This window comes from Andrena cerasifolii, chromosome 12 (assembly GCF_050908995.1).
Source record: "Andrena cerasifolii isolate SP2316 chromosome 12, iyAndCera1_principal, whole genome shotgun sequence".
In the NCBI taxonomy this organism is placed as follows: domain Eukaryota; kingdom Metazoa; phylum Arthropoda; class Insecta; order Hymenoptera; family Andrenidae; genus Andrena; species Andrena cerasifolii.
In genome coordinates, this window is record NC_135129.1 from 2,141,413 (window position 1) to 2,155,665 (window position 14,253).

Genomic DNA, 14,253 nt, shown 5'->3' on the forward strand with positions numbered 1-14,253 from the left:
TACATTTTTGCAAAGTTTCAATTTTTTTAATTTTTGAGTTGCCGAACTTTCTTTATAAGTGGAAGAAAGAAATTCCAGTACTGCTGCCTCTTGAAATAAAGTTCACACGATCGGAAGACCACATGGCCTAAGTAGTTATGCAGAAAGCTACCAAATCTGAAAATGACAAAAATTTAGTTAAACGAAGTATGGATCCTATAATTTTGCAAAAAATTACCAACCTATAGAACAACTCTTACATTACACAATTATTACTAAAACTACCAAACCGTAGTTCCATTTTAGGCTTAAAAAACCAAAGCTACAGAAAATTTAAAATAACACTGTAAAAGGAAAATACTGTAAAACAATAAGAAGAAATAAAATAAATGTACCGAATAGAGATTAAGCTACTTTTCTTTAACAATTAATATCTTCCAGCTAAATTTACTCGGTTTCAGATCATTGAGGGTTGGTGGCTTTCTGCATAATTAGGGCCACATGAAATTAAGAGGGGTTTGCGCCTTGTTGGGCCGAAAAATAGGTAATTCTTTGTGAATTTTTTCTGCAAAAACGGTTCGACAAATTAATTCGAGGTTTGGCAGGCCGTTTTATTGTATCTTGAACTATTGTTCTGAATTTTTGTGTGACAGTGAAAAAAAAAATATGGCAGATATAAAAAGAGCGTTGAAAAATAATCGGGTGGTCCTGGCGTTAACAAAAAGTACTGTAAAGTTTATCCAAAACACAAAAAAGAAAAGAGATTTTTAAACTATATGAATGTGGCTATCGGTGGTAGTAGATTTATTGCCGTATCTGTTACCGTTCCTTTTTCATTTAAAGAACTTTCCCCGATTTTGCGGCAAAACTTGGTTCAGACTCAAATCAGGACGCTTCGCCTTCTCCAAAAGGCTGCCATTTTAACATTTTTTTATATTTATTAATAAATCTACTACCACCGATAGCCACAGTCATATAGATTAAGAATCTCTTTACTTTTTAGTGTTTCGGATAAACTTTACAGTACTTTTCGTCAACGCCAAGACCACCCGATTATTATTCAACCCTCTTTTTGTATCTGCCATGTTTTTTGTTCACTGTCACACAAAAATTCAGAACAATAGTATAAGGTAAAATAAAACAGCCTGCCAAACCTGAAATTAATTTGTCGAACCGTTTTTGTAAAAAAAATTCACAAAGAATTACCAAGGTGCAAACTCTTTTAAGGGGTTATACCTAGTCAGGCGGACGAAAAGAGGCGAATATTTATGATATTTTTTTGAAGAAGCGGAAGCGTATATATTTACAGAACTTTTTGCGTTTAAAAGAGCAACATTTAAAGAACATTTGGTAATTTTTTCATAGAAAAATATTTACGTTTATAATAAAATAACAAGCGACATCCAAGAAGCATTTTTAAAAATTTGTTTTTGCGGTGAGCATTGCCATTCGGAACCAGATTATCTAAAATCAAAAAACAAAAAAGATTTCGTTAGTATATTAATGTATCCTCAGGTTGACGGAGAGAATTTTCCGAAATATTAAGTTAAAACAAAATGACGGCTATTTAAAGCTGAAATCCTGATTTTTTCGTGCAAAAATCACGCGAGAAAATCAGGATTTCAAATTTAAATATCTGCCATTTTGTTTTAACTTAATATTTCGGAAAGTTCTCCCCGTCAACCTGAGGATACATTAATATACTAACGAAATCTTTTTTATTTTTTAATTTTAGATAATCTGGTTACGAATGGCACTGCTCACCGCAAAACCAAATTTTTAAAAATGCTTCTTGGATGTCGCCTTTTATTTTATTATAAACGTAAATATTTTTCTACGAAAAAATTACCAAATGTTCTTTAAATGTTGCTCTTTGAAACGCAAAAAGTTCTGTAAAAATATACGCTTCCGCTTCTTCAAAAAAAATTCACAAATATTCGCCTCTTTTCGGCCGCCTGACCAGGCATAACCCCTTAAGGTACTTAAAATTTCCTTCCATTTCCTCCAAATTCTGTCGAGATAACTTAACTGTATTAAATTCGTTAACCTATCAAAAGCAAGAAATTTCACCCAAACTGCTCGATAGAAGGGTGGGTAGTTCAAATTCGAATTACCTCCACTTACGAACCTATTTTTATAACTAGAAGAGAGCAACTCCAGTACCTGCCCCTCCAGCTTTCAATCTCCAAATAAACTGCACCCGCTCCGAGGTTGACCTAAAATTAAAATCTCGCTAACTAGAATTCTCTCCCATTTGGTTCGCGAGTCAAGACGCCTCCGCGTGCCTGAATACACCCGGGCGGTTTTCCTTCGGCATTCGAGAGCCATTAACGACACGGATCAGCGCGATTAAAGCGAGATCGATCTAACCGCGAGGAAGCAATAACGGCTCAGCAGTTTCCACGGATGCAATTTACAGGTGTGCATTCAGTTAAGCATCGCCCCTGCTTCGAATTGGTTACTGCGCCCTTAATTAAACGCCCTTTATGAAGGTGGATCAGCAGTCTCGATATAGGTCACGAATTCGGCTAGAATCGAAGTCGTGGCTGTGACGAAAAAATTTCATTAAAGGGAACCGTCTTTCGCCTTTCCCCCGTGACAGCTGACGGCGGCCAGGGGGTGGGGGGTGGGCTAGACAACGGGAGGGATAAGGAATTCGCGAAAGCTGATTCCTTTCGGTTGTCGAAAGTCTAAGGACACGAAGAGTCCGACTAAGAATATACGCGTCGTGCATTATTCAAGACAAACCATCGTTGCGCATCCCCTTTTTCTCTCCCTTTCGGGCCGTTCCCCGGCAACCCCTTTCGCCGCTGCCTCTTCCTAGATTCTTCACTTTCGGCCTTCGAATCTCTCCTTTCGACGGCGGCGCAGAATTTCAGAAGCTTATTGGAAAAGCATTGGCTCGAGCCACCAGCCGTCGGCTGGCACTGCGCCCCGCCGCCGCCTTCCACTCGAGATAAGGGTTGAAGAGGGCTGAGCAGGTCGAGAGGACTCGAGCAGTTTGGGAATTAGCTGGGAGTCTTGCGGCGCCGATAACGCAAATCGTATTGACGTGGGAATTAGTTGTAACAATGCTTGGGGGGAGATCCGCAATCTGTTTGGTAAAACGAAGTCGAGAACCTCGGAGCACGGGAGGAACGTGTGCTGCCCTATTAAGGGGTTGTTCTACTTTGATCGGCACAAAAATTAAGCTATTTTTAGAGACTTTTTGTGGGTAAATACAACATATGACGATGTAAAGCTTTTTGGTATTTATTAAGCTACTCTTATATTACACGAAATAAATTTAAAAGTAATTTTTTTAGTTTCTTTTAAATGTTTTTTTATATCGTCAAGATGGTAATTCCTTAAAGAAAAAATTCGAGGAGATTCTTAAACTGTATAGTGTCGCTATCGCTCATAGCTAAATTAATTATTTATTTTTGTCGAAACGGTGCTGGTTTGAAAAAAAGTTTGACAAAACAACCCTTTTCTCGGTTACTTTTCGACAATATATTTTTCAGTTTTCGCCAGTATTTTCTGCTCCCTGGCAGCAATAATTCCATTTAAGCGAAAGTTGCAGATACGCACTTTCTAATTAACATGGCAGTATAGTCTCCCTAATCCTAAGTCGTATTTGCTTTACTTGAAACGTGTTGTTAGGCGCTAGGGACTGGTCGGGATGGGAGGTACGTATTTTGTTATTTGCGCACCATCTTGGGCCGTTTGTTTATACAAATTTATGTGCTTAGATATGTATGCATAGAAATACGGAGTTACGTTTTAGTTTAAATTAGGGAAAAATTAATTTGAGGGGTGAAACAGCTATTTGAAAATTGACTATCGTTGTGCTACATGAGGTACACAACAATGAACTTAGAACACCTAAGAAGTGGAGTATATTTCACCCAAAATGCAGATAGTAAAGTAAATGAATTTTTGTAATTAGTTGTCACTGATTTCTTCGTAGGATTTTATTAAACATTACAGTTATTTGCAATTCCATGGTGAAATCATTTTAGAAACTGTTTTATAAGTTAAAGGAACAGATAATTGTCTGAATCATATTCATCAAATGAATGGCTGAATATTTTGTTTATCATTGCTAGTCAGCTGACAGACGGATAGTATAGATAATTTTGTAAGGAGCTCGCCTCGAATAATTGTTTTTAATAACATCGAGAGATACGCAGCTACCGTCTCTGTTCTTTTCTTATCAGAGTTCAGCTTCGTGTCTCTTTCTGGAATTATCCTGGAAATATTAATAGTCTTGCACCGTTGAAAATATTTGATGAAAGATTTGTGTCATAAATCTCCAAGGCATTATTCTCCGCGATAAAGTCTGGCGTGCGAATGAATTCAATTACCATTGCATTAGGAGAAAATTCGAAAGTGGATATACTCTTAGTATTCAAGCTTTCATTCTGGGAAAATGAAATTTTCGAATGAGTCGTTGGTTTCATGCATTCTTTGATGTTTGGCAGATGCTAGGAATTATTTCTCATTGTTTATGAATAAATTTGTTCAAAGGAGGAACTTTTTAAGGGGATTAGAATGCGTTTTACATATTCATACAATTTTAAAAAGTATTCGTGAATTATTTATTTAAGTATTATTAGTATTCATTGTCAATTAGGTGTTCTTGAAATTTGTCCAAGACTCCACATAACAGTGTCCCAAAAATTATATCACAAATTGAAATTCCTGGTGCAAAAAGGAATCGATTGAAGACTACCTATATCTTCGCTTTCATCGTTAAAATAATGCAGATTGTCTGAAGTCAGAGGGCGTAGAAAATGCAGAAAGCCGAGGAACGTGAGAGAAACAGCAGGGAGAAGCTGGTGGTAAATTACCAAGTAGAATGTTTTGGTCACATTTGCAATTTATGACGACGTAGGAACAAATGTATACAGAGTGAACGAAAGGAGAGAAGATTGCCAGAGGGGAACGTGGCTCATTTTAATAAGGTCCATGTTCCTACGAATGTATTTTCTTTATAATGCAGCTGCTGACTTTTCTAAAAATTATATTCCAATGACAAACTAATTTACTAGAAGTTGAACTTTCCAATACTTTCACTGGGAAAAATTATCGACAATTTATATACCTTATCAGGGCCGGCCTCAGGGGGGTGCAAGGCACCCGGGCTGCACAGGGGCCCAAGAAAAAAGAAACATTAAGAAAAGAGAAAATAGAAAGAAAAAACATGAGGACGAAAATTTTTTATTCGATTAAAATTAATTAAAATACGGACACATCACAATTGGCGTTATGTGGCGGTAACCATATCATAGCATGCGGTAGAGTGTGTCAATTTTATGGGCAAATTTTAAATTTTTGAAAATTAAAAATGACTAGTGACAAAGTAATGCTGTTTTTAATCTTGAATCTGAAACTATCTTCAGAAATTGATTTGAGTGAGGTTTAGCTACTTCAAATCACAGTTGAAAAGAGTGAACATTAAGTAACATTTAACTACAAACTACATATTTATATGCTGCTTAAAGTGAGTCTTGCTTACATAGAAGCATGAAAATGAAAATAAAAATATGTGGGAATTAGTATTTATTACATTCACGTGGAAATGTATGAAAATGTGTATTTATTACAAAATGGAAATATATGTAACTTTAACAACGGATCTAGCTATATGTCATCTATGTAGTAAATTTAATACTATTTAACAAAGTCCACCAAACAAGCGATACCTAGTTTGCTTCTATTGCGGTTCATAAGCTCCATAATTAAATTTTTTAAATAATTTGAGTAATTTTCGTATTTTTCTATAATTTCAAATGAAATTCCAACTAGGTAAATAATGTATTACACAAAATTTAAAGGTAGTGGTTAATTTTACACTTGGAATTGTACCGTTGTTCCACTAGTCGTTTTCAAAATTGAAACATGGATAAAATTGACACACCCTAGTATGCGAGAACTGTAAAAAAGTAATTAGAATATAATTTCTGATATAATAATATAATAATATATTATTATTAATGATATGGCGATACACAAGTCATATATTTAAATATGTTAATATTTATTTGTTTATTTCTTTTAGTTTTATATTTTTGTCTTTATTATTATTATAATTATCCTTTTTTTCATGATTCCTTCTGTGAAAAGATGTTATACTTTTTCACCGTTGAGGAATTATTTGGGGCTCCAAAATATTCTTGCACTCGGGCCCTGTATAGAGAAGGCCGCGGCTGTACCTTATTAGAAATTTTTACAAACCTCTACCTTGAATTCGGTCGTCTCACGAATTAAGAATACTTGTACGTGAACTCATTAGTCACAACTCATTTTGCCAAATTTGCAAGAACATATTAACAGGTGCTCCGATAACATTTTAATATCCACATTTCAACCACAACCCCCTACCAACTCTCTATTACCCCCCATTAAAAAACTACAGCACATATAAAGTTCCGAAAATATTTATTGCATCTCTCTCAACCTTGCATAGCACGCATAATTTTCAAGGCGATATGATTCGCATCCAACTCGCTTTACCAAAACAGTGAGCTACTCAGTTTCGTCCTAAATAAATTTTGCGACAATATTTTCCCCATGCTAATAACAAGAGAGCCAGATGACAATATTCCCCGCACTCTAAGCGATGCTCCGCAATCGTTCCTCATCACTCCCGAAAATCTCGTCGCAGCAGTGCCACTCACAGAACAATTCCCACCACTTGGTTCGAGGCGCTATTGTCGATTCTTTCTGCGTGCAAAATAATCAAGAGCACCAGGCGGGCAATAACGATAACGACCTCTGCGATAATAGCTCGGTGGGGGGAAGTCGTTGCTCACCGCCTGACGGCGGCCAGTGGTAACCCTGCAACCGATCCAGTCCCTACCTCGAGGGCTCCTGAAACGAGGGGACCCTCCCCACCACGGAGGGGGCCCGACGCAGGGCCTGGACAGGTCGACAGCGTCGCTCGAGCCTCGCTTCTTCCGTCCTCAGTCCTCTGCCAGCCGGTGTTCGGTGTGCTCCGCAGTGTTTGCATACCTGCAAGTGCCTTCGGTCGCGAGTGTGCGCTTTCTTCATGGTCATCGGTGCATCCGTGGATCCGCTAGTGTCGCGGAATAATTTCATATCGGGTATCGTATTGAGTTTATCCACCTCGTATCGACGAGGGAATCCTGTACCACTGAAGGCTCTAGAGCGGCTATGTTTTTTCTTCTGTGGCACACCGTGCATTTTAAAAAAGAGAGAGAGGCCCAGAGGAGTTCAATTAATCTTCCTAACGGAGTCTGGATTAAGAGTGACGGTATCGCGGCGTTGACTGCGCTTTGGGGGGTCGTTTGTTGAATCCTTCTTTGGAATTGCCTTCCTAGGTGAAGGTTGCATCCTCGAGTTATTCAGGATGCTCGTTGCTCGTGCCGCGAATCCCTTGGAACGTGTGCCCTTCATACGGATGCAGTGTGTTTCGCTTCGGTTTAAATGCCATTAGGAAGGTCAAATTAGAGTGAGATTACGAGGGTGGCCCTGCTCCAGTTATTTTAGTAGCGAGTGTACTTCGAGGGAGAACTGGAGGGTGGAGTTTTTACGTAGGATGATTGTAGTCGAAATGTTAACACTTTGCACTGTAAAGGCTGGTTCCCCTATACGCGACTCGACGCAACGCCAAGAATTTCAAAGTCGATTTTCTCGAAAATGAAGCGCGATATCGAAAAAAGTGACTCTTTCTTTTCGACTCATAACGAGTAAATAAGTCGAGAAAAAGGAATACAATTTTTTGATATTGCGCTTCGTTTTCGAGGAAATCGACTTCGAAATTCTTGACGTCCAGTCGCATATAGGAAAACTTACCTGAACTTTACATTAATATTGCGCACCACTATTATTATACTCTGAAAACGCGTAAAACCTCAAGTAATCACTGAATTATCAATTACTTTGCCATAATATTTCCCATTCCAAAATTCCCATACAGTGGTGGCGAGAAGAAAATTTAAAATCCATATTTTTACACACCAGTGTAATTAAATTAATAGCTAAATTAGCCAGCTGTAATTATTATGCCAATATCAGTGAACTATTCTGGCAACACCCAAGCTATGGGGTATCAATTTTAATCATTAAATAAATATCTTATTCTTGTTATCACAGTTTAAACTATTTCCGTCACTACTGTGTGCGACAAGTGCGCAGCATCGAGGAAAAAGTGTCCCTGGTCAACCGACCAGCGAATAAGTTCTAGTGTAATGAAATGCTTTTTGAATCGACGTTCCACGGTGGTGCGATTTCAGACGTACATAACGTTTCCTCGTCGAGGAGTCTCCCAGCAGTTTCTCTTCGTGGCTTTCATCAGGGTTTCTCGTTCGAGCTTCGCAAACAAACTGCGCTATTGCGTTTCCTTATTTCACCGTGTAACTTGTCCATATCACCGGGCACGAAGTGCAAACGTGGGCGTGCTTGTACCCGCGTATCGAACAAACCGGTTGGAGTTGTATATCATGAATGAGAATCTTCATCGTGGTGTAAAATCGTCCCAGGATAATCATAGGTTGGATAGGGCGCAGTGGCAGAGCGCGAGCTATTTGCGTTTGCCTCGCGAAAGAAGATTTCCTTAACCCTCTGCAGGTAACCGAAATTTTTAGGAGATCGTACATAAATGAACCGGAATTTGTGAAGTTACACGGATACTTAACCCTTAACTGGTACCTTGGGGTCGCTCGTGACCCCAGGCACGCAAAGTTCGCTGCAAAATTTTTGGTTGCCTAAGCTTGTAAACTGTTTTTCTAATTAATTTTATAATAATAGTTTAACTTTCTAGGTTTCTATTATTTTACAGATTACGTAAGAACAAAATATTCGTAGAGGTTGATTCAGGGTCGACTTTACAAATTTCTGTGTGCTTTTTTATTTGGGGTCTGCCACGACCCCAGTATACCAGCCACGTTTGCCAAAAACAGTATACCAGTTAAGGGTCAAGTAAATTTGGGTGAAACTGACCCAATATCGAATATTTACAAGAAACGAGCACACAAAAATAAAACTCAGTTTATTTAATTATCACAAATAAATTAAGAAAGGTTTATTACTATCTCCTATTGACGGTTATTAGTTATTTAAAGATTTGAAGGAGTTTCAGTTAAAATAATGCATGGTAAAGAAGGAATGGGGATTTGTGACCTGATTTTGGATTAAAATGACTCAATTTCAATATTTTAGTGGGAAATAAAGGTTTGTGATTCCTACGTTACAGTAGTTGAATACAGTGGTGCACCCAGGATTTAATCCTGGTGAGAGCTGAGTTGAAGGGATACAAATATTTTTCAGAAAAATTTATTTAATGCAATTTCAATAAAACTCGTTAGGCGATTATAAGAATTTATTTGAAGAATAAAATCCAGTTTTCTTTTCTTTTTACAAAGCCCCTTCTTTGGGGTAGCCAGGGCCTGAACATGGAACTCCTGTGAATTAGCCAATGCAACATAAAACAGAGATAATATACATATGTTACTTCAAAGTCGTCTAAATTGGTTAAATTTTATTGCGAGCAACCTGAAGGAGAGTTGCTGATAATAAATAAAGCTTCGCCTGTGTTATGCGTAACATGCAAATTTTGATCTCAGTTGAATCCTTTGTGCACAGGACGACCAAGCATATTAAGATAAGCCAGGGTATTCTGTAAACTTGTGTAATTTATTCACGGTTAATTACACGCGTTTCGAATCCTCAAAGAGCATTGTCGGCTCTGAGATTCGAAGATGAAGCAATGCATTGACGAGTAATGATCCGCTTGATCTGAATGATCGAGAATTGCAATCGATTTTTTAATTTACCCGACCCCTGCATATTCTGAAATTTGTAACAGTTCTATAGTATTTCTAATTTGCGCCTAATTAGGTAGCTTTATTCCCGAAATGTCTTCATTTCTTTAATTTTCTGTGGGCAATCTCTCCTAAAGGCGCGAGCCATCTCTCCGAACGACGAGGCCCATTTCTCCCGACACCTCGACAGAAATGGCCAAATGTCATGATTTCAGTCTTCAGCCCGATTTTTAGTAAATACCGTCTTGAAGCAAGTATCGACCAGTTTCTCTGAATCAGCATACAGTTCTGAACAGATTAGGCTTATTCTGATAAATAAATAATACCAATGTCAGTTTTAATAGCCATTTTATGTTAGGCACACCGACAGACCCGGATTCACCTTACATATTTCCAATTTGATCATATCGTTTCGATATTATTCCAAGTGCAGTAATGTCATTACTAATTATTATCGATATGCTTATGAAGCACTCAAAAAGTTAGGGAAAAAGAGTTCCCTGAAGTATTAAATATTGGGAATATCGAGGAAGCAAAGAATATGTTTTATTTTGTACAGTCAGTCATAAAAATAAGAAAACTTGCGCTAATTGAAATGTAATGAGAGTATAAATAGGTTTAGGTTTAGGTTTGTTTTTTTCCTACTGGTTATAAGAGTATAAATAATATATAAAGTATGGGTATGAGGCTTAAGTACATTGTAAAACAGATAAAAGTAAGGATGCAGATGTGAAAACCAAACAATCTCCTTTGTAATAGGCTGTGAGCCTGTAGTACAAATAAACTTATTATTATTATTATTATTATAAAGCACTCCCTCCAAAAGCCAAGTACAGTACTGCAAATATTTATTGCACACTCTGTACCTCTCTTATTAAATACTAGCACTAGGATCATATAATTGCAAAATTCATTTATTACAAAAACGTGTAACTCACTATCTTGACCGAAATAGGGTAAGCAGGCCAGTAGATGGACGGTTTAGCGGATTCCGATGTTTACATCAAAGTGTTTCTTAGAAATATCTGTTGTATTGGAAAAAAATCAAAAGCTTTGCAGGTAAAAATGTATAAATTTAAAGAAAAAATTAGTGTAAGTAAAAAAATTAATGTATTTAAGCATAAAATGATGAAAATTCTACTGATAGCCCGTATCACCAGTAGATGGACTATAGGGCTAGTAGATGGACAGTTTAGAACCAATAGATGGACGGGTGTCTGGCTAGACGTCGCACAGTGGTTTGAATAGAGGAAAAAAGTCATTTTTTGAATGTTAAATACACAGAATTTTTTCAACACAATTCCATAGTAGGATAGGTGAAGCACCAGAACCAACAAGAATTTTCTGTAAACACCATTAATTTGTAAGGAAATTATAATACGAAAGTTGGGGAACAGAACACCTGCAATTTTGAGTTACAAACGCCACTATCCTTCAAGTAGAATTTCAACTATCTGCAAATTAAAAAGAAAAACGCAATTTTGTAAAAAGGTTCAATTCTATTCTGTCCATCTACTGGGTTTTGGTTGGAAAATCCATACCAGTACATGGACAGTAATTTTTATAAGTTCTATCGTTTTATTTTTCTTTGTTTACGCGTTTATTTATAAATTCTTAATATTTCAATACAATCATCTATTACATACCTCTTTCCAGTTCATCCAAGTACGTTTTTTATTTACTTGAAGGCACGAATACGCTGAGGCTCCTAACAAGGGAAGATCCCGAACCCGAAAATTCAAAAGATTCTGAAACTTTGTGAAAATGTAGGGGATTTCCTCCTGATTACAACGCAATTTTTGTTTGCCGCCCAAATTCACTAGAAGGGGGTGAAATTAACCCCGGAAAATTCGGCTATTTTCCGATTTTGTGTTATAACTCCCGAACTGTAAGAAATAGAAAAAAAGTTTCAAGACAAAAGTTACTTCTTTTAATTAGATCTAGCATTTGGTAAAAAAAAATTATTTTACAGTTCGCGAGTTATAACAGAAAATCGGAAAATAACCGGATTTTCAGGGGTCAATTACACCCCTTTAGAGTGAATTTGTGCAGCAAACAAAAATTGCGCGATAATCGGGAGAAAATTCCCTACATATTCACGAACTCTCAGAATTTTTTAAATCTCCGGGTTCGGGATGTTCCCTTGTAAGAATCGAGCGACTAGCGCATACTGGCGTAAGACCGTACATATAAATACTTTTCCGCATAAAAAAAATTTTCAATAAATATATTAATGTTTTATAAAACTACAAACCTTTTTTTCTACAAAATAAAAAAACAATAATATAGATTAAAACTCTGGTTCTTTCAATATTAACGATTAACCAACGATTCGTCCATCTACTGGCCTGCTTACTCTAATAAGGAACACTATTCAATTGATGATGGAATCACGCAGATTTCTTTATATAGATCGAAAGTATATATCACAAAGGTCACGAAAATGTAAATCAAAGATGCTCCCAACAGCTGGTCTGACCTTGAAAAATCGGCAAAGGTGGAACCGGGGAAAAAAGAAAGATGAGGGAAAGAGAATGACAAATCTGTGTGTTCAAATTTAAATATCTCTATTATATGAAAACTAGCTTTAATACTCGGCTTCGTCCGAAATTTAGATTCTGATTTTATAAAAAAAAAAAATTTTTTAGTTTTCTTTTTATGTAGTCACATTCATCTGGATTAGTCAAGCATAATGAGCTGAGGCACATTTTGTGATCCCAGAGATTATCGGTCGAAAGTTATTAGGCAACAGACAAACACACAAACATATTAGAAGCTTTCTGCTTTATATATTAAGATACATTATAGTAAATGAATGAGAATTCATTAATGATAGATAATAATTTTAAAAAAATTAATGATAATAAATGATAATACTAATGATGTCAGTGACACGTTTAGACTGTCTCGTTGATCACGGTATGAAAGAAACAGTGTTCGCTCGTTGCAGTCATTGCGAAATTTATTATTGCTTCAGTCACTTTTTAAACCTTTTTGTCGACAAGATTATCATAAATGTAATGGTTAATATTACCCACTGTTGTGATTTCATTAGTATTATCATTAATTTTTTCTAATTACTATCCATCAATCTATTATCAGTCATTTACTATAATGTATTTTCATATAACAGAGATAATTAAATTTAAACACACGGGTTTATCGTTCTCTTTCCCTCATTTTTTTTCTTTCCCCGGTTCCACCTTCGCCAATTTTTCAAGATCAGACTAGCTTTTGGGAGTATCTTTAGTTAACATTTTTGTGGCCCTTGTGGCATATACTTTCGATTTATATAAAAAAATCTGCGCCATTCCATCATCAATTGAATAGTGTTCCTTGTAACTTGAACACGGATAATTTCATCGATGAATTTGTGCATGCCACGTAAATTCGAGAGTGATAAAACAAATATTTCCAGCCACTCGCCCAGCAAATTAATAATACACGTATTAGACGCGACAAGTAGAGCAAATCTGAGCAGCAACGTAATACATGCACCGAATCTTTCCAAATAAAGGACGAACAACATTCTAGGCGCACGGTGACAGGGCCGTGCCTCGTATTTCCCCAGCGCAAATATTGGCGCGATGTAAGCCTGTTTGCAGTCTCGTGCTCTGGGACAAATACTGGGCGGATTTATTTGTGACCGGAGTGTATCTTACGAGCGAGCAATATTTATATTCCGTTTCACAGTATTTAGCTGCATCGATACAAACGTCAGCCCGCATTATCGAAACGGAACCAAGGCATATCTGATAAACCACCACGCGATGTTTGTTATTTATTAGACGATAAATTCTAACGAATGCGTCCTAAACAATTTCCTGCGAAATCACTCGAGAACAACGTTGCTGTAATTACTTCTTCGAATATTATCTTCTTTTCGGCCGCCGACGTGCTCGCAACTGCGAGCCCCGATGAAGCGTTTCTTTCTATCAATGAAAACCGCAACGATATCCCGGCGCAATCTCATCGGAACCGGCGCGGAGATTCGGTTACGCCCCGGTGCGTTTTCACGCCGCGGTATGGAGAGGCATGCATCTCAGTGGAACGGCATTATTCACGGTCCACTTCAAGGTAGAAATCTTCTTGGAACAGCTGTACAGTGCCGCGAGATGACAGAAAAATAGCGGGCCTCTGTTAGCTTACTCCGAAACGAACGTTGTAAAATCGTTCAGCTCTCGCCGGGTCGCAGTAATGAGCGAGTCCTCCTCAGCTCGGTTCCTCGGCTGTCGTGACCGCTCAGATAAACCCAATTAAAGAAGCGATTAAATGAAATATGTATAGGGCCGAAGGGGGAGATTCGTAACTCGAGCGAGATAAAGTCGAGGGACTTTGTAGTTTCATTCTGGAGGTGCTTCGTAAGCCTCGTAATGGGGGTATAAAAGTTTGAGCGAGTACCGGCGGATGGATTTGAAAGAATTCGCGGTCGAAGATATATTGGAGGTATTTTTACGGCGTTGTCTTTTAGGGTTGGATTTAATTGTTCGTGGGAGTGAAATGTGCT

At 37.4% G+C, this 14,253-nt stretch overlaps 1 protein-coding gene across 13 annotated transcripts in view; it reads left to right on the forward strand.

Moving 5' to 3' along the window:
- Window positions 1-14,253, forward strand: part of Liprin-gamma (liprin protein kazrin) — a 280,018-nt gene that overhangs the window by 109,160 nt on the left and 156,605 nt on the right. The window contains exon 1 of one of the 13 annotated variants that reach the window (XM_076824648.1): window positions 6,943-7,067. The exons of 11 other annotated variants lie outside the window; for them this stretch is intronic. In XM_076824648.1, coding sequence (XP_076680763.1) covers window positions 7,013-7,067 — 55 coding nt within the window. In that variant the 5' untranslated portion in view covers window positions 6,943-7,012. Of the gene's footprint in view, window positions 1-6,942; window positions 7,068-14,253 lie in introns of those variants that run through there. One more of the 13 variants, XM_076824644.1, reaches the window with a different exon arrangement.